This window comes from Protopterus annectens, chromosome 3.part1, assembly GCF_019279795.1.
Source record: "Protopterus annectens isolate FY-2018-M chromosome 3.part1, PAN1.0, whole genome shotgun sequence".
In the NCBI taxonomy this organism is placed as follows: Eukaryota; Metazoa; Chordata; order Ceratodontiformes; family Protopteridae; genus Protopterus; species Protopterus annectens.
In genome coordinates this window covers 325,794,758-325,816,083 of record NC_056732.1, presented here as the reverse complement: position 1 = coordinate 325,816,083, position 21,326 = coordinate 325,794,758, and the positions used below count along the sequence as shown (strand labels likewise).

At 36.8% G+C, this 21,326-nt stretch overlaps 1 protein-coding gene across 3 annotated transcripts in view; it reads left to right on the top strand.

Annotated features, from left to right (window-relative positions):
- The window catches only part of LOC122798097 (G protein-activated inward rectifier potassium channel 4-like), a 512,634-nt gene that overhangs the window by 155,167 nt on the left and 336,141 nt on the right, over nucleotides 1–21,326 (top strand). For 2 of the 3 annotated variants that reach the window (XM_044066770.1, XM_044066771.1), the window contains exon 2: nucleotides 7,782–8,169. In XM_044066770.1, coding sequence (XP_043922705.1) covers nucleotides 7,782–8,169 — 388 coding nt within the window. Of the gene's footprint in view, nucleotides 1–7,781; nucleotides 8,170–17,651; nucleotides 17,944–21,326 lie in introns of those variants that run through there. The other variant, XM_044066772.1, reaches the window with a different exon arrangement.

Below are 21,326 nucleotides of genomic sequence, written 5' to 3'. Positions count from 1 at the left end.
TACTCTGGAATGAGGCTCCCCACAAAGTTAAAAGTGCTACTTCTCTTTTGACATTTAAGTTATCACTCAATGAATGGTTGGACATAGGAAATTTAGTTGTAGCATTAAGGAGTTTGGTTTCTTGATGATATATAGGCCTAAAAAGCAGTTAGATCACACTATGAAATTGTGAAACTGTATGGCCTGGAGATGTTGCTTAAGAATAAATAAAATTACCAAAAAAGGAGTAGTAACAACATCACTAAATTAAAAACATGCAGTAGAATATTAGAAAACATAAAAATAAATATTTAAACCAGGACAGCAACTGATTTTGTTTTTTGCTAAGAAAGATGTCAGACTACTGTATATTAGAATAGAGTAACAATGTACCACAGATATGACAATCACAGCTAAACAATAAAATGCTAGCCTAAGACTAATAACAACTACTTTTAATATACATTTTACCTGTACTGATCTTGCTGAAGTATCAAAGAACAAATAAGAGAAGTGGCAAATATTATATTTGATTGTCTGTAGAGGTTAGAGTTCTCAGTAGGCCTAGGAAACAGTCGTAATGTACTCACATAGAGGTATAGTATGAAAGTCTTGTAATAGAGCATATAGGTATAGTATGAAAGTCTTGTAATAGAGCATTTTAAAAATAACCATATTATTCATCTCTCTAAAATATGGGATAGTGGAAACAACATCTATTCCCTAATACAATTTTTGAGACAGACAGCATATATAATAGGATAACCTTATTTGGTCTGTAATATTAAAGCACCCATTTATTACAATTTGTCTGACAAGTATAAATAATATGATGAGTCTATAAAAGCAGGAGAATTGTCCATGAAGTATGCTTTTAATCAGAGTCATAGTGATAGAATAAAAGATACTAATTATAGTATATACACAAGTAGCGGAAATGAGTGAGTCTCAGAGTTGATCCTGTTTGTATGAACCTTCAGAATTAAAAGAACAGACTTTACCTGCAATGCCCAATAGTACTGTTTTTGTTTAAGAACAGTTAAGAAGTAGCTGTTTTTTGGAAAGCCAATCTTTTAGTAAAGCTATATATTTCTGTAGTATTCAATGGGATTGATTTAAGGGGAATGTGTATTAAGGACCACATAATCTTCATACAAAGTGACTTAATCTGGACACACACACACACACACACACACACACACACACACACACACACACACACACACACACACACACACACACACATGCACTTAGAAATCCAAAACATACCCAGGATGGTATTAAGTAAGACAACTTTAGAGTTGAAAAATAGAAATTGAACAACTTTGCTGTGTTTAGCTATATTGGCACAGTAAAAGTGGTTTATAACTAGAAGTTATATCATCTACATTAAGCAGCAGAGAAGGACAGGTTTACACTGCTTGCTACAATATACAGGAAGCTACAGAAAGTGAGGTTCCCACAGCCTAAGGTAGTTAATAATGTTAAACAGGTGACAGTAGCATGTTTTATTAATGTAAACAGTAATGCATGTCTAGTTATTTTAGTTCTGTCATGGAAGGTGCTGTTCTTTGTTAATCCAGGTGGGGGATGCTAAGAGATTTTTCAGCCATTAAGAGGTCAATTGAGCATATTGACCAAAAGAAAGGGAAGAGAAGAGGATGACAGTTATATCTGCAGGACCTACAGAAGGAGGGAAAACACAGTGAAAATGCAGAGGTAGAAGAAAAAAAAGCCAGTAAGTGACTTTTAGTAATCACTACCAGGAAAGGCACAAAACATTACCATAATTAAATGCATATCAGTAATACAATTGTGCAACACATTTTATCAATTTCAAACAATCTAAGTACCTACAAGAGTTAACTACATAAAACTGTACAATGTCATTACAGAATTTTGATGCATATTGATAGCAACATTGAAATCTAACTTGCTACAGCAGAAATGTACTCTAGACATGAAATTGTTACAGAGAAACACTATGTGAACAATTCTAGTAAATTCTGCAAACTAAGTGCATAATGTTAACAAAACAGGTGTCAATACATTGTTCTATGCTGAAAGATAGGCTGTCAAATACAACACAGTAAAGCGACTAAATAACTGCTAATGAAAATGCACGTACCAGGGTTTGTGATGTGACCATACTGCTGCTTGTTATGGACAAGGAAGAAAGGGAGATAGTGAGATCGTGTTAAGAAGGTATTGCATTTAAGATACACTATTGAAATTTAAATGAGAGGGAAGGTTGGATGGCGTGGTTGTAGGTTTGACAGTGTAGAGACTGATTTACACTACAGGTGGGGAAAATCTAAACTGAATGTTTATGACTAAATACAGGCAGAAGTTGCATTACACATAGGCTTGTGAGAAGTAAATACAAAACATGTATGGCTTAAATAAAGACAGAAGTATAAGACACAGTAAAATTGTGCATTGTAATTGCTGCAATTGGGTGATTTATTCTGAATACAGTTCTTGATTTCTGATCCTTTATTTGTCATAACAAAATAATGTAGTCTGTTTGGAAGCAAATGGGTTCTTATGTTTCTGTTATTTATTATCCTACTTGCATAATATGGTTCGTTTTCATTTCTGTTTTTTTTCTTTCTAGTAAACTTTTTTGTGTGGAAAAAGGTAAACTGTAAGTGTGTATGTGTACATGCATGTGTGTGTGTGTGTGTGTGTGTGTGTGTGTGTGTGTGTGTGTGTGTGTGTGTGTGTGTGTGTGTGTGTGTTGGGGTTGCAATGAGTTGCACTGTGAATGGCTGTCAGCAATAAGCTGAAATGCATTACTTTAGCCATTATTTATTTTTTCTTTTGATCACATTCAGACATCTGAGTTGCACACATTCAATAAAGTATCTGTAGTAGGATTTTCAGTCTGTGCATGTATGTATATTGGAGAGAAGTTTTCAATGGGTTGTACTAGTTTGCATGTGCCTGATAGCAACAAGCCTAAACATATTACTGTGGGCACTATTTCTTTCTTTCTTTCTCTATTTCTTTCTTTCTCCATTTGACCGCAATCAGAAATCTGAGGTGTACAGAGTCAAAAAAGTGGCTGTAATTATTGGGCACATCTGTGTGTGTGTGTGTGTGTGTGTGTGTGTGTGTGTGTGTGTGTGTGTGTGTGTGTGTGTGTGTGTGTGTGTGTGTGTGTGTGTCTGTGCATGTGCATGTTTACTCTGGGTGGGATTGGCAGCAGTGAGATGAAATATATTACTGTGGCCATTATTTATTCATTTATGTATTTGATAATCAGACATCAGAAGTGTACACCATAAAGGGGCCATAAGTGGTGGTACAGAGGCAGTGTGTAGATGAAAGTAATTGATGCTTGCTGTTCTTGATCATAGCTGAATAGTTATTTATCTGGCTTGGCTAGGCTAGTGAGTTCCTGAAGCAAAATGAAATGCATTACTGACCATTACTATTATTTGTTTTGATTGCAGTCTGATGTCTGAGGTGCATGCAGCCAATAAGGTGACTATAATGGTTGGATACTTAAGCTGTCTGTTGATAAAAATCACTGACCTCAGTTGTTTACAGCACATGTGTACTTGAGTAAGAAGTTTCAAGCAATCAGGGTCAATCATTTTTGTGTTTGGAGTTGTTTGGTTTTGTGGTATTTTAATGGAATTCAAAACCATAGCTAGGTCATCTGATATTCTATTCAGTTTCCCAAAGAACTGCCCACTAAATCTGAAGTTGGCAAGCAAAAAAGTTTTTTTTTTAAAGTTGCAAACCAGAAAAGCTCTTCTTCTCTGCTCTGGAATTGAGCAATCTACTTGCTAAAATCAAATCACCACACACTGAGTACTTTGTCTATGAAAATAAAACTGCAAATGCAGTATAGACATTCATAAGGCACTGCCAGTACTGCATTCCTATACCGTGAACACCTGTCAATCATGCCTCCTAACAATTTGAGCTCAGTGTAGCTACCCCCTTTACCTAATCTGTGTTATGGCTCTGGTGGAACATGTTCTAACTTTTTTATGTCTGAAACAAATTATCTTTCACAAAATAGCTCTGCCACATATTCTGAAGAGTAAGGCATCTGCTGGAAGACTGTTTAGCATGTGCAGTAGTATATAACCTTTGTTTTTTTGTAGCCATGCTCAAAGTTGGCCTTGCCATAGCCTAGTCTTTCCCTATTCCATTTAGTCTTACCTAGTCAGTTGTTTCCAGCAGTCACCTTGCTTTGAAGTTATCATTTATATAGATAAATAGTGTATATAGCATTGAAGTGAAGCAATATTTTAATACATGCAGGTTATACAAAGCAGATGTGTTTTGAGTGTAACATAATTAATATGCTACATAAACAGCAAAGTGAAATAACGCAAACATTATATAAAATATAAGTTAAAATAAACTGAAAAATCATTACAGCATGAAGCTTGTAAGATATGCAAGTATTCCAGCAGTTGTTTACAAATTTCCAAAGCAGTCTTTCAGCTTTAAAAAGATTTGAGATATAAATAAAAATATAATGGGATTAGCAGCTGAGCCAAACATATAGTTATAATATTTGACATTTCAAGCAGCCAGATCAGAGGCTTCAGATGAATACAACTGCAACAAGTCCATGACCAAGGCAATTCAAACATATACCCAAAGTCTGCTGTACAGACTAACAGAAACAGTTCACAATGTCTGGCAAGAGTTCGTCCCTTATGATCCAAACACTCTGAAAACAAACCCATTTACAGATGTCAGAATAGTGAGATATTCAATTCAGATGCCAGTGCCTGGAACAAAGCTGGATAAGCAAGTGACTAAGACCCAGACTTGGGTATAGTGTGTACCTCCATAATTTCAGTGGAAACCCTGAATGGCTTAGATTCATAGATTCATAGACTATTCCTAGGCTAACAACCTGGGGGGGGGGGGTCTTTCTAAGTCTAGCCAAATTTTTCCAGAAGAATTATCATGTCTTGTATCCAAAAAGGACATTGAGGTCCAGGCAGTTATAAGCTAACTCTGTCCATAATGGATATGGGTGCCAATCCTGGTGTATATTTCCTTTTCTCCATCCACTGGTCTAGGTTGCACTTAAACTGTGTAATAAACAAACTCAGCTTCACATGGATGATGAATTATCCAATGATAATAGAAAAGGTAACAAAACAAATCCAGACTTCCAGGATTCAGAGTCCAAATCCAAATCCAAGTTTGATAAACGTACATAAGAAGCTGGAAGACTGCATCATCCATCTCACTCCATAGCAAGCTGGAAAATAGGAAAGAAGATTCCAGATGCAAATCAATATCCCAGAACACTGGTGTGAAGGTCACACACATTGAAGGTTGTGTGACCATTAGAAGATTGGAAGCAAGTGGAAGTTGGAAGGTATGCACCATTACAGAATGTTACATTATAATAAACTGAAAGAAGCTAGAAGACAATAAAGTGAACTGGTGCAAATTCAAGGCCAGTGCAAAGTTAGGCATGTTGCATAAGAAGTCTCAGAGCAAAAGACAATAAACAAATACTTTTAAACAAATGAATATTCAAAATCCTGGAGCTAAAATAATACACAAAGCAAACCAAGTTTTGTCCTAGGCAGCCACAGACTGCCATCTTGGACTGTTCAGAGTATCGATGAGACAGATTAGGTCCATTTATCACTTCCTTTCTCTGCCAAACCTCTGGCATTCATTACTATACAAGGATGCTCATTTAGCCATATGATAATTATATGTTCTCTTCACTCTGTATCTTCTTTATTGCATTTCTGACTAATACTGCTATATGACAGCTGTGATACTTAACCTGACTGTAGTCTGTCATATATGTTATATTCATCCATCTTTATTGTATGAAAACTGTTTTACATATAGCATTTATTTATCCACTTGCACTCTAATTGTGATGGTTTTTATTCATACATTCAGTGTCATTTTAAGGCACCACCTCTGTACCAGACAGCCAAGAGTTCCCCCTCACCTTCCAGTTCTGTGGCCTGATTATTATCCCATCTGCTACTTACTTGAGGAAGATAGCTCCTATTAACATACTTTTGTGGGGACAAGGGCTCCATAATGGCAAATACTCTGAGTGGGAGAGCTTACGTTTCTGAGCCCTGATCCTGATCTTCCAGTTCTGTGCACCGCGATCAAGGAGGGTTATTTATCCTGCACGTTAGTGTTTGTGCTAGGCTAAATATGCCCTCACTCCAGGCATGACACTTGCATATGCAGAGCACAGTAGTACAGGCCCCTGGCCTCCATGATAAGGATCACGGTCCTCTGCTGTCACCCCAGGTTATTGTCCATTCGTTCTTCCCTCACTGCCAGTCCTGTGGCAATGGAATTGCTATGTGAACCCTAATCATAGTAGTTTAGCCAAGAACAAAATCCTTTTCATTGATGGTTGGCTGTATATTCATATGCTCTTTCCATTGCAGTTGTTCTTTATTTGGACCCTATGTAAAAAGTTACAACTTTTAAATATGATACCGATTAATCAGGTGATGCGTGTGTCAAGTGATGACTGTCTTTGTGTTATCAGCACTAGTTTTATATGTATACTGGTAATGTGTAACATGTTGTAGCATTTCTATTAATAGTCATTCAAATGTATTCTCCATGCTGTTTGTTTTGCTAAAAGTGACCTGTTGTGTATGCTGTAGAGAAAGACAAATCCTAACACACTGATTTTTCTAGATCCAACTCAATATTTTCTGGATTATCCATAATGTGCAAAACTGGATTCATTCCCATATGAGAACCACCAGATAAGTTTCTTCTGTAGTAGGACAACCTCCCACTTTATGGACATATGTTCTCATCTCCCATTCAGTGATATGCCAATAACAAGCTGTAAGAGGTTAGTGCATACACGTGTATGTGTGTTAGGGATTGTCTTGGTTAAGTAATGTCACTGAATAAATTAGTAGTTGTATCAGCCTATCACAGACTTACTGAGCTATTTAAAACACATAATTAACTGTCTTACTAGCATCAGATAAGAACTCTACAATAATATCACCAGATTTGGTCTGAAATGTGCACTATGTTCTTTGTCTTCTATATCAAAGAAGTTCCCCTTTGGCATCTTTTTTATTATCAAGGATATTTACTTCATATTAATAGTTCCAATCTCATTCCTCCAGAAAAAAACTTTTTTAGGCAGAGAAACAATTCTGTCTCACTGACAAGCTGCATACAGTATGTTTCTAACTCATTTGCTGTGCAACTAAAATACATGAAGTATTGACTCACAGGGTACCAGTGTCTGCACCTCAGAAATATATTCAAGTAGTTCAGCAAATGACAAATTTGGACCTGTTCTTAAAATTATATTTTTATTTCCAACTGGAAGGTACTTCTGTTTTAAAACATATAATAGTGTATTATGTCTACACTGTTAAGTTCCTCTGACTGAACACATACACGAGCTGTGCACCTGTTTAGGTTATTAAATATTTAATGAACAGGATAAACATAAAACTTTCTGTACTATTATTAGCCATTTCTACAAAAAAGGATATCAAAGCAAATATATAAAAATATTTAAAAGTGAAAGGGGCTACAATGTCACACATGAATATTTTAACTGCTAAAAATCAGACCACTTTAGACGAACACATATAAAAGAAGATTACTATCTAGGTGAGTACTCTTGGGAAACTTCTAGCTTACTGAGATGCAAACTCACCTAGAAAATTGTGTGGGGAGAGCTTATCCATCCAGAAATGTATTTGCTTGTCAACATAAACAGTGCTATAAAATATTTATATTTATATGGCAAATTACTGTCTTACTCATGCCTGAATCCTTCTTATTAGGTACATTGGAGAGACGGGTAGGAGGAGCCGATTTTGGAAGGATCCTTTTAATACATTTTTGGATGCACCATGGCCTTTACATCTACTGATCCTGGTTTCCATTGTGGTTGGCATCTGTCTTTTCTTCGCAGTGATGTGGTGGCTGATTGCAGTCTACCATGGTGATACAAATCTTACAAACAATGAAAACTGCAACTTATCCTGTATTGAAGAATGCAACCTAACTTGTGTAGGATGTGTCCACTCATTTTCTTCAGCGTTTTTGTTCTCTCTAGAGACACAAACTACTATTGGCTATGGACTGCGAGTGGTACATGATCACTGTACCGCGGGGATTATTCTGCTGCTGATACAGTCTATTATGGGAATGATAACCCATTCAGTACTGGTATGTCTTCAGTCCGACTTTTTTAATTGAAATGTCTTTGCTTACATAGACAACATATAAACACAATTCTAGACACATTTTACAGGTTTCTCAAAGTGTGTACAATATATTGTACTGAGACTTGGCTACATTTTTTCAAAATTAATTAATATGGCTTCACCAAAAAACTTATGACTGGATTGAAACTTTAAATAACTGCAGAACTAACATAACTCATCGTTAATTATCTCAAGATGCATTATCCAAGTATGGTTGCACAAATCTATTTCTAAAATGCATTTTCAGCAAATGTATGCTTTTTATTATTTTTATCTGTTAACCAGGTAAGCCTACTGGTCTCAAGTATCCCTATTCAGTGACAAGCTGGGAGCACTGTTGAATTTCTGAGTAAATGACTTGCCTAGAGTCACTCAGTAGGTAAGCGAATTTGTTAACCAGGATAAAGCCACTGATCCCACTGGACCTATTTCAATCTTAGCCTGAGGTAAACACAGTAGATACATGTCTTTATATAGAGTGAATGGCAAAATGCAAAATAGACATATATTATATACAAACTGAATATCATAGTGGGTTTGAGGGTATAAAGGCAACAGATAAATAATATTATATACAAAGTGACTGACAAAACACAATCAGAGTTGGCGTGTTGAAAGAATCACAATCAAAGGCAGAGGCAGAGCAAGGTATGTAGAGGGAAGACGGGTATGAAGAGGTCAAGTTATGTGACCAGAGAGATAGCAGTTGCATTTTCATAGAGTCTTGAAATGTGTTTCTGATCAGAAAATGGGGTAAGAGGAATGATCTCTAAGAAAAGGGAGAGATTCCTGCAGTTTGGGACCAAGAACTGAGAAAGAATGGTCTGTGCAGTGAAGCCTAGATTGTGGGGGGGGGTTGGTGCAGAGGACATATGTAGTTAAGATTTCTAAAGTTGTATTTTGGTGCATCTTTGAAAAGCCTGGAGTCTAGTGGGGGACACATTCTTGATAAGTTTAAATAGCTGAAAGTCAAGTAAAAAGCCAGCATGTTGTTTCACATGTAGCCAGTTAGGTTTTGCACTGTTTTGCAGTGGTGCTCCATTCTTGGGGAGATAGTGATGAATCTGCAAATTAATTCAGCTATTTTAATTATATGCCCATCCTTCTATCCGCATGTGGAGTAACACACATACACAGTCTGGGTGTTCATTCTGACTCTGATACTGGTAAGTAAACACAAAGTGAACAAGCACAAGAACTGTGATAGTGGTTACAAACTCTTCCATGTTGTGGTGGAATGCCTGTGGCATTATCAGTTGAGGAAGCTTGCCAGGCAAACAAGAAAATAGAGGGATATGATTACTGAGGCTGGGTAGGAAGTTATACCAATGGGGTGGGATGTGGATGGGCAAAAAAATAATAAATCAAGTTAAACAAACTCATTTAAGGAACACAGGGAGCTAAATATTGAAGGAGGCATACAGCTGCCTAGCTGGAGCCTCTCTTTTTCTCTGACATTGGTCCAGAATTATCTGAGTGGAAATCATGTTATGTTGGTGAAGAGTAAAGTTAGTTTATAGTACTCTATCTCTCAGACTAGATTGTATCTGGCCCACAGATAACTGCTCCAGGAAAATAAACTACACATTGTTTATCTCCATTAAACAACAAGATTATTTGGGATGTTGGAAATTAGTTATCAGTTTGGATTCCTATTATGTGTTCACTTGCGCAGTGAGCAAGAATGTTTTTTTTAAATAATAATGCCTGTGATGACTCCATGAAATCTAGTAGCATTTGGACTCCCTATATATGAGACATGTCTGTGTATAGCACTGATAGACAACAATGATAACCCATTCCATACAGTTTACCCAATCATTTTACCACACTAGCACCCAAATAAATAGTCTCATTTAATTTATCCTGTATTGTATACAACCCATTCCATACAGTTTACCCAATCATTTTACCACACTAGCTCCCAAATAAATAGTCTCATTTAATTTATCCTGTATTGTATACAACACAGCTATCCAACTGGTTGAGTGCACAATGTGGATAAAGATAGGACGATACCCTGGTGCATGATGATTTCTCTCCATCAGATGTCGTTTTCTTATGGCTGAATCTTATGCTCTGGTCTAGTGACATTACATCCTCTATTGGAATATTTTTTTAAAAATGTTATTTGTGGATACAGACACATCTCACAATCACTTGGCCTACATACTTAACTGTTCATGTTCAGAATCACATGACTGTTTTTTCACACACGTCATTATTTGCCAATATGTATTTATGCTGCCTTGTTACTTTTTTATTCCCTAACTAACTGTCCAATAGACTGGATGCTGAGTTTTAATTTGTAGTAGCACCTGTCACCATCTGATTTTTTGAGTTAAATACCATTTGTGTCCTCTGTGTTCAGTGGTATTCTGAACTTAGTTTTGGCTGCTACTCAAGGCACTGATCAGTAAATATCGGTGCTCATATATGTCCTTATCCATACACAAAGCAGCACCCAGTGAGCCTTTCTGTTACAAGAGTTACCAATATGTGTGGGGAGTCCTGATATGGTGAGTGACTGAGCATCCTTAGCATCTTCTACCCTGTTGTCTGAATGCTGTATAAACTGCACACAGTATTCTGTAAGTATCATTATGTAAATAGCAACATAATGTCTGTGTACATACTGTTACTTGTGTAGCAGCCATTCAAAACATTGAGCAGAATATTGTGTTCACTGTGGATTCAAGCTTACCATGTGTCACAAGTCATTATGGTAAATGAAGGATGGAGTTTTATTCGGAATGTGCATCTGGTAATTAGAATTCCTCTGGTTAGATAAAAGTTTAGGCTATCCAGTTTCAGGGTTACAACAAGGTGGCAAAGGTATCACTGGATACTAGGAACAGTATTTGTATGCTCCATTCAGGTTCTATTTACTCTGACTATTACAGGATTTGTTGTAGTGCAGGTAAAAATGATTATGTTCTTGTATAACTAGTAATGGAAATAGTATCAATGTCTCACCAGCACAGACGGTAGAGCCCTGAATGTCATGCAGATGACTTGCATATGATTAGAGGCTTGGGTCCTAGAAGAGACAGAGTGATGTGGTCCACTCAAGCTGATGACAGTCTCTTTAACATGGCTGTGTATATAAGAATGCATTCTGGAAGCACCATGCAACTGTACAGATAACCTTTGGACAAGATTGTCAATTGTCTGAATAAAAAGATGAAATAGGAAACAATGTTTAACATTCCCAAACATATTTCTCAGTAGGCAGATATCTTGTTTTACTAGTTAAGATTGTTCGTTGTTAGCATATGCAATGATTCTTTGATGGTGCCAGTCTTTATCAAAAAGGGGGCTGATCCAAAGTGTAGATGTAGTCATGTATGTAGAAAATATACAAAAGGGGGATGCTGAACACCCTCCAGAATAGAAAAACAAGAATCAAAATTACCATGTAATATAATAGCACCTATTCTTACACAGAATTTGCAACCAGGACAGAAATCTCATCTGTAACACTAGCAAAATCTTTTTCTCCTGCAATATATCATAAAAAAATGTAGTGAATGACCTGCACTTCACTCAAAACAGTTTAATACCCATCAACATCCAGGAGCTCACAGTATTCCTACTACAAACCCCACAAACCTCTAGGGAACCAGGGAGAGCTGTCAACAAATCCACAAGCATATTTTCAAGATCTTCATAAAAATGTTATAAATAATATTCAATAGGTTTGTAGGTTTCTAGTTTGTCAGCAGTTGCGAATCTCCTTTCTTCTTTAAGTACTTAAGAATCCTTCAGTAAAATTAGGCCTTTCCTCCCACCCAAAATACATTAAAATGTTTCAACCAACTTAACTTTTATTCAGTCTTGAATAACTACACAACTCATAGAATAATCTAATCATAACCAGGTGACTTATCCCTTCCACCTTGTCTAACGGTCCTTTCCACTTTCTCCACATGTAACAAGCCATGCATGCCCTCATTTCTCCATCAGTAGGAACATCACACTTACCACTAAATAAATTAGCAGAATAACAGAAATGGTATTCTGTTAGCCCCCCCCCTACCTATAGCATAATAAGGGCTGATGATTATGATGACATAATAAGAAGGTGGTGGTGTGGCCATCATTTAGCCTAATACCCTTAACATTACTCCATTCACTGACCAGATCCCACAATTCCAAACCACTGAAATCTTGATCTCCTTCTTATAAATCAGTAGCTCCAAAAAACTTTGTATCATAGTCCTTTACATTCCCCCAGGAAACAACATACCAATACTACAGGAAATTTTATCCTGGACTATAACGAACAATTTTCCTAGGTGATGTGAACATCGACTGGTCTAATATCTTCCATAAAACAACTTCCTCCCCTATAAAACCTGCTTCAGTATACACAATTGATAATCTCTGCTACTAGATACAATAACAGAACCAATGAAGGATCCATCCTAGTTTCAGACCCTTCTAAAATCTTATCAGTCGGTACTCTTCCTAACTCCATTAGTGATCACCTTCCAGCCATCATTATCTGCTCCTCTTCCCACAACATCAGACTAGTCAGAAATTTATCTAAATCCAACCTCCACACATTCAATAGTACCCTAAAAAGTATCAGCTGGAACATCCTCAAAATCCTTTCCCTAGATGATGCTCTGCTCTACTTTAATAACAGTTTTTTTGAAACTACTACATAGGATAGCCCCAACTAGAACTAAAAGAACAAGGACTAATCATACCCCCTAGTTAACCAAATCCACTAAAAAAAATATGTTAGCCAGGGACAAAGCATGGAAGTCATGGTATAAACATGAGAATAAGTCTGATCTACTAAAATCTCCAAAATAATCACAAAAATAATTCTAAATTATTCTGGTCATCCACTAATGATCGTCCAAACCCTGGAACTAAATCTAATCCATGCCCACACTCTGAAAATATTCCTGACCAAATTGCTAACATCTTTAACTCTTATTTTATAGACACTATTGCCATACTTACAGCCACTTTCTCTCAATCTCTCCCAAGTAATAATCTCCCTAGCAACACCTAACTAACTCAGCACTTTCAGCCTCATTCCTCACCAAGCACCCAATCCCCTCCACCCAACCACAGTAACCCTGAGCAACCTACTTCCCAAGCAGAATTCAAACTCTGTTCCATCCACACTATAACCATCAAAAAACTCCTCATGAAATTAAAACCTTGCTCTAAAGCTGATCCCATTAGTATTTTCATAAATAGATCTATCCATGTGGCCTACATCCTTACCCTCTGGAAAAAAAGCAATCATTCTACCCCTCCACAAAGGGGGCCCTTCAACAGAAATGTCCAACTTTCATCCCATTGCCATTCTTTCCCCCGTCTCCAAACTTATAGAAAAATGCATTCAGAAGCAACTCTTACATTTTCTCCTAAAAAATCAGATCCTTTCCCATATGCAGCATGGCTTTAGACCAGGACATAGCACCTTTACTGCCCTAATATCTTTCCTAGATGAAGTTAACAAAGCTCGTGACTTAGGGAACATTGTCACTGCATTATTCTTGGACCTTTCTAAAGCATTTGATGCCATGTCTCACACTATCCTCCTCTCTCAACTCGTCAACATAGGACTTTCAACCTCCTCTCTTAATTGGTTTAAAAGCTCCCATTCCAACAGGGAACATGTTGTCAAATGGTAAAACTCCATATCCCCCTACATTCAGAATCCCACCAGTGTCCCCCAAGGCTCAATATTAGGACTACTTCTGTTTAACATTTTTATCAATAACCTCCATCAAACTATCCAACACGGGACCCTAGTTCAGTATGCAGTATGCAGACAACTCAGCTATAGTCTGCACTGCTGATAACCCAACTCCACTACAGCAGATCACAAAACTGCATTGTCCACAGTAGAGACTTGGCTTCAGAATAATCACCTGTCCCTAAATCTCCAATAAAACCAAACCCATGGATTTCACTTCCAAGAAAATTACACCCCTTGACAAATCCCTTTTCAATATACTATCTTGTAACTCCACTAAAACTGAATTAGTCACCTATACAAAACTGCTAAGAGTAATAATTGATGAAAACCTCAAATTTGATCTCCACATACATAACAATATTACTAAAACTCACATAAAATGTGGACTACTCTATAGACACAATATGTTCCTCTCCCTCCCCACAAAACAAGTAGTTGCCTCATCCTGCGTACTTCATTCCCTAGTTTATGGTGCTCCATTGCTAACTAACCTTCATTCCTCCCTGAAAACCAAACTAGAAATATGCTGCAACGAGACAGCTAAATTCGCAACAAACAGTTGCCATTCTACCCACCACTGCACTGCCCTAAGCAAACTACACTGGCTTGAATTTCCTCGCTAATTAATCTATCTTCAACTAACTACCACACATAAACTAATTAATAAACCACAATATTGCTCTGCCCTAAAGTCCCTATTTATCCATTACAACCTAAATTGGCCCCTAAGATCTGAAAATTAACACCTTCTTAAAATTTACAAACCCAAATTAGCAGCCAGTCAGCTATTATTTTCTTGGATCAGCACTAAAACATGGAACAGCCTACCCTCATGCATTTGAATACTTCAAAGTTTTGCCACCTTTAAAACCTCCCTCCACACATATCTTCTCTTCAAAAGGGTCTGTAACTGTTCTATACCTCAAGCAGCTATCGCCTAACTTCACAAGCCTTCCTATTTACTCTTACTATCCTCTTCATAGATCTCTTCTACACTTTCTTGTTCACACTAAATAGAACCCTGAAACTGGACAGCCTAAACTTTTATCTAAATGTGCCTTGAATTGTTATTGGACAACTTTAACTAATACCTGTGTCTCAATTTGCATTTTTTACTATTGTTTAATGATGCTTTCATTGTATTGTGTACATTGCACCTTGATTTTGTTTTTATTCTACTTGTGTTTATAATGCATTTTCTACATTTTTGTACAATGCATCTTGCTTTACTAACTGCCCTATATTAGGTACACTCATCTGTATTGTACTTGTGCAGCTTTTCTCCCTTGGCCTCCACTGAAAATGGGCTCTTCTTGGTCTAGTGGACTTTACTGGTAAACAAATGCCAATAAATAAATAAATAAATATTACACGTCCCCTGTGACTACTTTGATATTCATAACCACAAGAGTATGCTTCACCTGGTTATTTTTACAAGATATATACTCTTGAAAGGGACATGCCTTATTCTTATTGGTACTATAAAATACTGTTTTCCTCTCTAAACCTAACTGCATGAGATGTCCCTTTGCAACACCTTCTAAATATCTTCAAGCACCCTTGTTTATAACAGAGCAACAACCTATTGCCAGCAATACTCACTCCATCTTTATTCAGAGTATGTCTGTCTTCAAACCATTATTTTTTTTCATTAATAATGTCTGACAATCATACTTTAGCTATTTCCACCACAAAGGTTTATTTGAAAAAAAGGACTACACCAGTTTCCTCTCAACAATCGAGAGTTCTGTTTTAACCATATCTTCTAAATTTCCCAAAATGTGGACACTGCAATGCCACAAGCCTTTACCCCATGTAGCCACTGCCAGTCTGTCTCAGGGGGGAAAGACACAGCAAATAAAAGTCTACACCTCACTTACCTTAAGATTACCAGACATGAAATCAAGACACACATGAACGTCTACAGTAAGAAGTTATTCTACAAGAACACACTACATTAACCCAGCTTTATGAACACCATTTGAAACACAGATTTGTTAACATATAAATTACCCTGTTTATTCCAAAACTCCCAAATTGAAACCCTGTAATACAAAACAAACGTTCGTGCACATAAAAGAACTGTCAAGTCTTTCAATAGCAAAACATAATCCCTTCTACATAAGCTAAAGCCCTGCCTTATTTAATATTTACTTTCTAAACACTTTATATCCTTAAAGGATAAGAAGAATATTGAGAAACGTAATCGGGTTTCATCAGAGCACACTGCTTACTAAAACAGAAACACAACTCTAGAACAGAAAACAGAAAAGTAATAAGAACGGTAAACAGTTAATAAAAGGATTATCAGTTACTTGCCACAGATGTTTACTTAATGAAAGGGAAACTATCCATGCTGCCCAAAGCTGAACAAAACAATCTATGAAGCCAAAATATTCAGTCTGGCTTAAAGGGTGTTTAATATGTTACAAAACGTATACACCTATTCAGCAAACTGCCAGAACCACCCAGTAATACATTCCAGTAATCTAGGACAGTCCACATAGTAAACCCTCCAAAGTGAAGTAAGAGTCAGAATAGTGTATCAAGTTACCAAGGCTTGAGATCAGACTGAACCAGTACTTAGGCGGTAGCAAGATGGCAAAAATGAATCATTATGTGTCAGTATTGTTGGATTTAATCACATGATTACTGGATTTCCTTTATAGTGTCTGGTTTGTGTGACAACAGCAGTTCTGATAAAGTCTTGATGTAAGATACAAGCACTTGACTGCTCTTCTGGTTCAATAAATACTTTTGGTTGTTGCAATTAGTCTGTGTGGTTCCTCACTGGATTTGGTTGCCTCCTGGACCTCCACCAGTTCTTTCTGATTTCTAGTTCTTAGTCTGTCTGTTTATTGGATTTGTTTATGGCCAGTGGTGGAGGTTCTGGGTCTGTCAACTTGGATCTGTTTTCCCAAATTCTGGCTGGTATAGGTAAACTCACTGCTCTTTTGGACAAAATCAACCAACAATTGCAAGTAATAATACCTCTCCAATGAATATTAATTCTCAATTAGAGCAATGTTCTGGTTATCTTTCTTCTTGGTCTAACCAATTTGGTGGGGTAGACCAGACAAGGAACTCTAACCACTGTGAGTTATTGGACTTTGATACATGGAAAGCTGACATTTTTGAATTTTCCACAGCCAACTCCAACCAGGGGAACACTGACCACAATATAATAGGTGAGCGTTCCTTTGTGGACCAACTAAGGTTATTCCATGTCAGACTGTATGCATGCAAAAAATTACAATTGGGCAATGCATACTTGCAGGAGAACTTAAAAAGATGCTTAATTCCCAAAGGGCTACGTTTATGGCATTTCCCCTAATGGGGTAGAGGCAGATTCTGACTTTCATAAAGCCTTAATCAACATTTTTAATAAAGCAGGTACAGATATAATACACTTAATTATACACGAGAATGAAGTCAAACGACAAATTATCTCATAATTTGGACATCATTAATGCTAGTTTAACTAGCGATGGTTTATTTGAGCACTATTACACAAATTACTGCAATCTCTTTAAAAAGATTGATGATACTGTAATTGCGATAAAAAACAGAAAACCGAGGAAATTACAGAGAGATATCGAGGCTTATGCTCAAGACAAGGCTTATCCCCCGCCTGCCATAGCTCTTGAACATGAACATCCAATAATATTGCTTGAATCCGATGATGGACAGGGTGAGTGCATTAATTCTCATGAATCTGATGGCGTGGGCTCCCAGACCAGGAGAGAGAAGTTAATAGTGAGCAGTTGTTAAGATGTTTGGAGAGGCTACATGCAAAAGGGCAGGAATCTGGTTGTTTTTCTGTTAACAACTACAACAAATCTTGGAATAAAGAAAACAATCCTAACTTCGAGCATCTTGGAGCCAGACCAAAAGCCTCTTATCCTCGTGATGGGAACAACAATTCAAACAGCTTCAAGGGAGGTAACCAGTGGCAAAAAACTCCAAAAGAAAGAAAACCATGAGGAAAAAATAATATTGAAGGAACAGGTAAGTGAAAAAGGTGAATTCCTTTCATCAGGTTTGACTAAAAGCACAATGGGCCTTGATGCTACACAAGTGCCAAATGACTGTAACTCATTAAATGCATCATGCTCATTGTTTGTTCTTGGTCAAGAGGACATTTTTACTATCAAAGCTAATTTAGATAGCTCTAATTTTGTCGTTGAACAAGGGGACTTATTATTTGACAATACAGAGTTGAATATTTCTGATTCTGAACTTTGTAACGAAATGCAACTTGAAAGTAAGTTTGCAGTTGTTTCTGATCAGTATGAATGTTGTGGTAATACTGGAAATTGGTGTAACCATTGCAAAATATGTACTGATAGTATATTGATAAGTCAAACCAATAACAGTTTGTCCTTGTTTCAAGATACATTCTACTGCACATCTCCAGGCAGCGGTGAACTGAATTTACATGCAGTTAACGTTGCAAAGGCTAACCGTTTTTTGTATGACTTAGTATCTACTGATATCTGTAATAAGTCATCTATTACTGACAATTCAAGTTGGTTAGTAGCCAGTAGGGACTAAGTTAATGACAAGGGTGATGGTTCACAGTATGATTCTTATTCTTATTCTGTATTTGACAAGGGTAGTGAACCTCTTAAGGGTGATTGTTCATATGACACTGGTTCTTCAATATTTGACTTACATTGTGAATCTGATTTTGTTACTAGTGATTTGTGCTTGAATCATATTGGTAACCAGTGTTCCAACTGTAGTGCAGTCGACCCTGCAACCATTAATGATATTATACAAACCAATGTGTTTAATGTGGGTGAAGCTAGTGATAATCTTGTCATAGAAGAAACACTACAGGTTTCTGTAGAACTTATGAGCAATAAGGCTGATTATATTGATATGACTAATACCAACAACAGTGGCCTGATACCTGATGCATTAGCACCCAGTAGCTTTGAGTTTAGTGAGAAGGATACATTTATTAATTTCATCCCTGATGTAGAAAATTTTGTTACCCCCCCACTGATTGTGATGATGTACCAACTTGCATTTCAAACACAAAGAATAACTTCACTGTTTACAACTTTTCGAGTTTTAATCTCACAACCGGGCATGCTGATGTTTTAAGTAAGGGGTTGAGTTTTGTGCCTGCTAAGCTGTCAAACTTTGCTGAAGTCTTAATTGCCCTAAAATTGTTCACACGTAAGCTCAGCTTGGTGCTTTGGCTTAAACTGGACTCGTTGATCCCCTTCTCACACTCTAACAAACCTCTCAGGAAAGCCAGTTCCTTCAACCACCCCTTAAATAACTGGTTGGCTCTTTTTGAAAAACTGTGTGAAACAGAGATTAGGAAAATAATTTCTGTAAAATCAGGTGGTAATCAAAACTTATTCAATGAAGAAGAAAGACTCTTTAAAGAATTATGTAACAACAAAATGCTCAGAATAATGAAGCCTGGCAAAGGTGGGGGAATAGTTGTAATGGACGTTAATGATTATAACAATTGTATGCATGAATTACTTTTCACCGACACCTATGTTCAAATCTCTAAGAATGAACTAAACATTGCTTACTCCCCAAAAAATTGACATTGGTCTATATGATATGGTTATGCAGAGACAAATTGATAGTGACACATATGATTACTTACTGAATCAACACCCAGTTGTAGTGAATATCTTTAGGATACCCAAAATTCACAAAAATCTCCACAATCCACTCCTGAGACCTATAGTCGATGCGGGTAGAAGTAAGACATTTTATATAGGCAAATACGTGGACAGCCTGCTTAAACCATCAGTCAGTGAAGTCTTGCATATCTGCAAGGATTCTTGGAACTTTTTGTCCAGGTTAACCAAATTTAAATTTCTAAAAGACTGCATTCTGGTTGCCATAGATGTCCAAAACCTATATTTGGTCATCCTTCACCAAGGGGAGGGTTTGGATTGGTTGGAGAGAAGCCTCTTTGATATAGGTTTATTGGAGAACAATAATACCAATATGGCCATTACACTTATGGAGTTGGTACTGAATAAAAATTTCCTTTACTTTGAGGGCCATGTGCCCAAAGCTTTGCCAACTTGGTTATGGCGTATTGGGAGAAGCATTTTGTATTCAGTAGCCCCTTTGCCCAATGCTGGACATTCTATATTCAGCTCCTGGATGATATTTTTATTGTTTGGGCTTATTCTGTTAGCAAATTGAACTAATTCATTGATTATATCAACAGCAGTACATCTTTCTTGAAATTCACCCATACACTTGACCATAATTCAATGGCCTATTTGGATGTAATGGTCACCAAGGATTATTCTAGGAATTGTTTTTGTTCCAACATCTACCGTAAAATAACATTTTTCAACTCCTATCTCCATTTCGACAGATGGCATCCCAAATTTCAAAAACGAACCATGGTCAAGGGGCAACTAGTTAGACTAGCCCGTATGATTTCTGACAATGCCACTTTTATTATGGAGATAGATAAATTGGTAGGTAGTTCAGTAGAAGGAGTTACCCTCTTGAGTTGTTGGACTGTCTTAAAGATGAAGTCCAGGAAAAGAGGAGATTAGGTTTTTATAAACCATTACTACCTATTCATGATGGTCCTACTAATGGCCCATTGCAAGATAATAGCTTATCCAAGGGAAAACAATCATTAGCTGTCTCCTATGAACGTTCACTAATAATTACCTTTTCTTTTAACATTTATGATATTGTGGACGCAGTGTGCAACATCTGGCTGATTGTGCTGAGTATTAACGAAGGTAATGAATTGTTTGGGGACAAACCCAATGTTGGTTTTAGAAAGGGCAAGTACTTTAAAAAACTTCTTGAAATGAGAAGATATGTGATAGACCCAAGGGCATGTACAAATGTAAACATTGTAATTATTGTCAGCATATCTTAACATGCAAATTTTTCTGTATCAAGCACAGGAAATTTTGGGTTAAAAAAATTTAATTCTGATGAAGTCATTTACCTGACGAAAGCACTTAATTCTGTCTTTTTGTATAGTTCTAAGTGATTTTGCAATAGTATTGCCTATATAAAGTTTTTATACCTCTGGAGTCGTTCTGTGTTCACAGTATTTGCCTTCGTTTTCTACTTAAAAAAAAATTCAATTGTTTATCTAAGGGAGTGGTGTATGGAGCTCTTTGCCAATGTTGTAGGGCATTCTTCATTGGAAAGACAAGCCATAAGCTGAAAGAGAGAATTTATGAACATTTGAATGACATCAGGAAAGAAAAGAAAACGAATGCATTGTACAGACATATTTCAGATTTTCCTGATCACCATTTCAAGTTTGTAGTGATGGATTACTTGGAATGTGACCCAAGGGGTTTCAGTATTGAAGAACATCTCAACAAAAAGGAATTGATGTGGATTTTGATATGTGATGCCCTCAC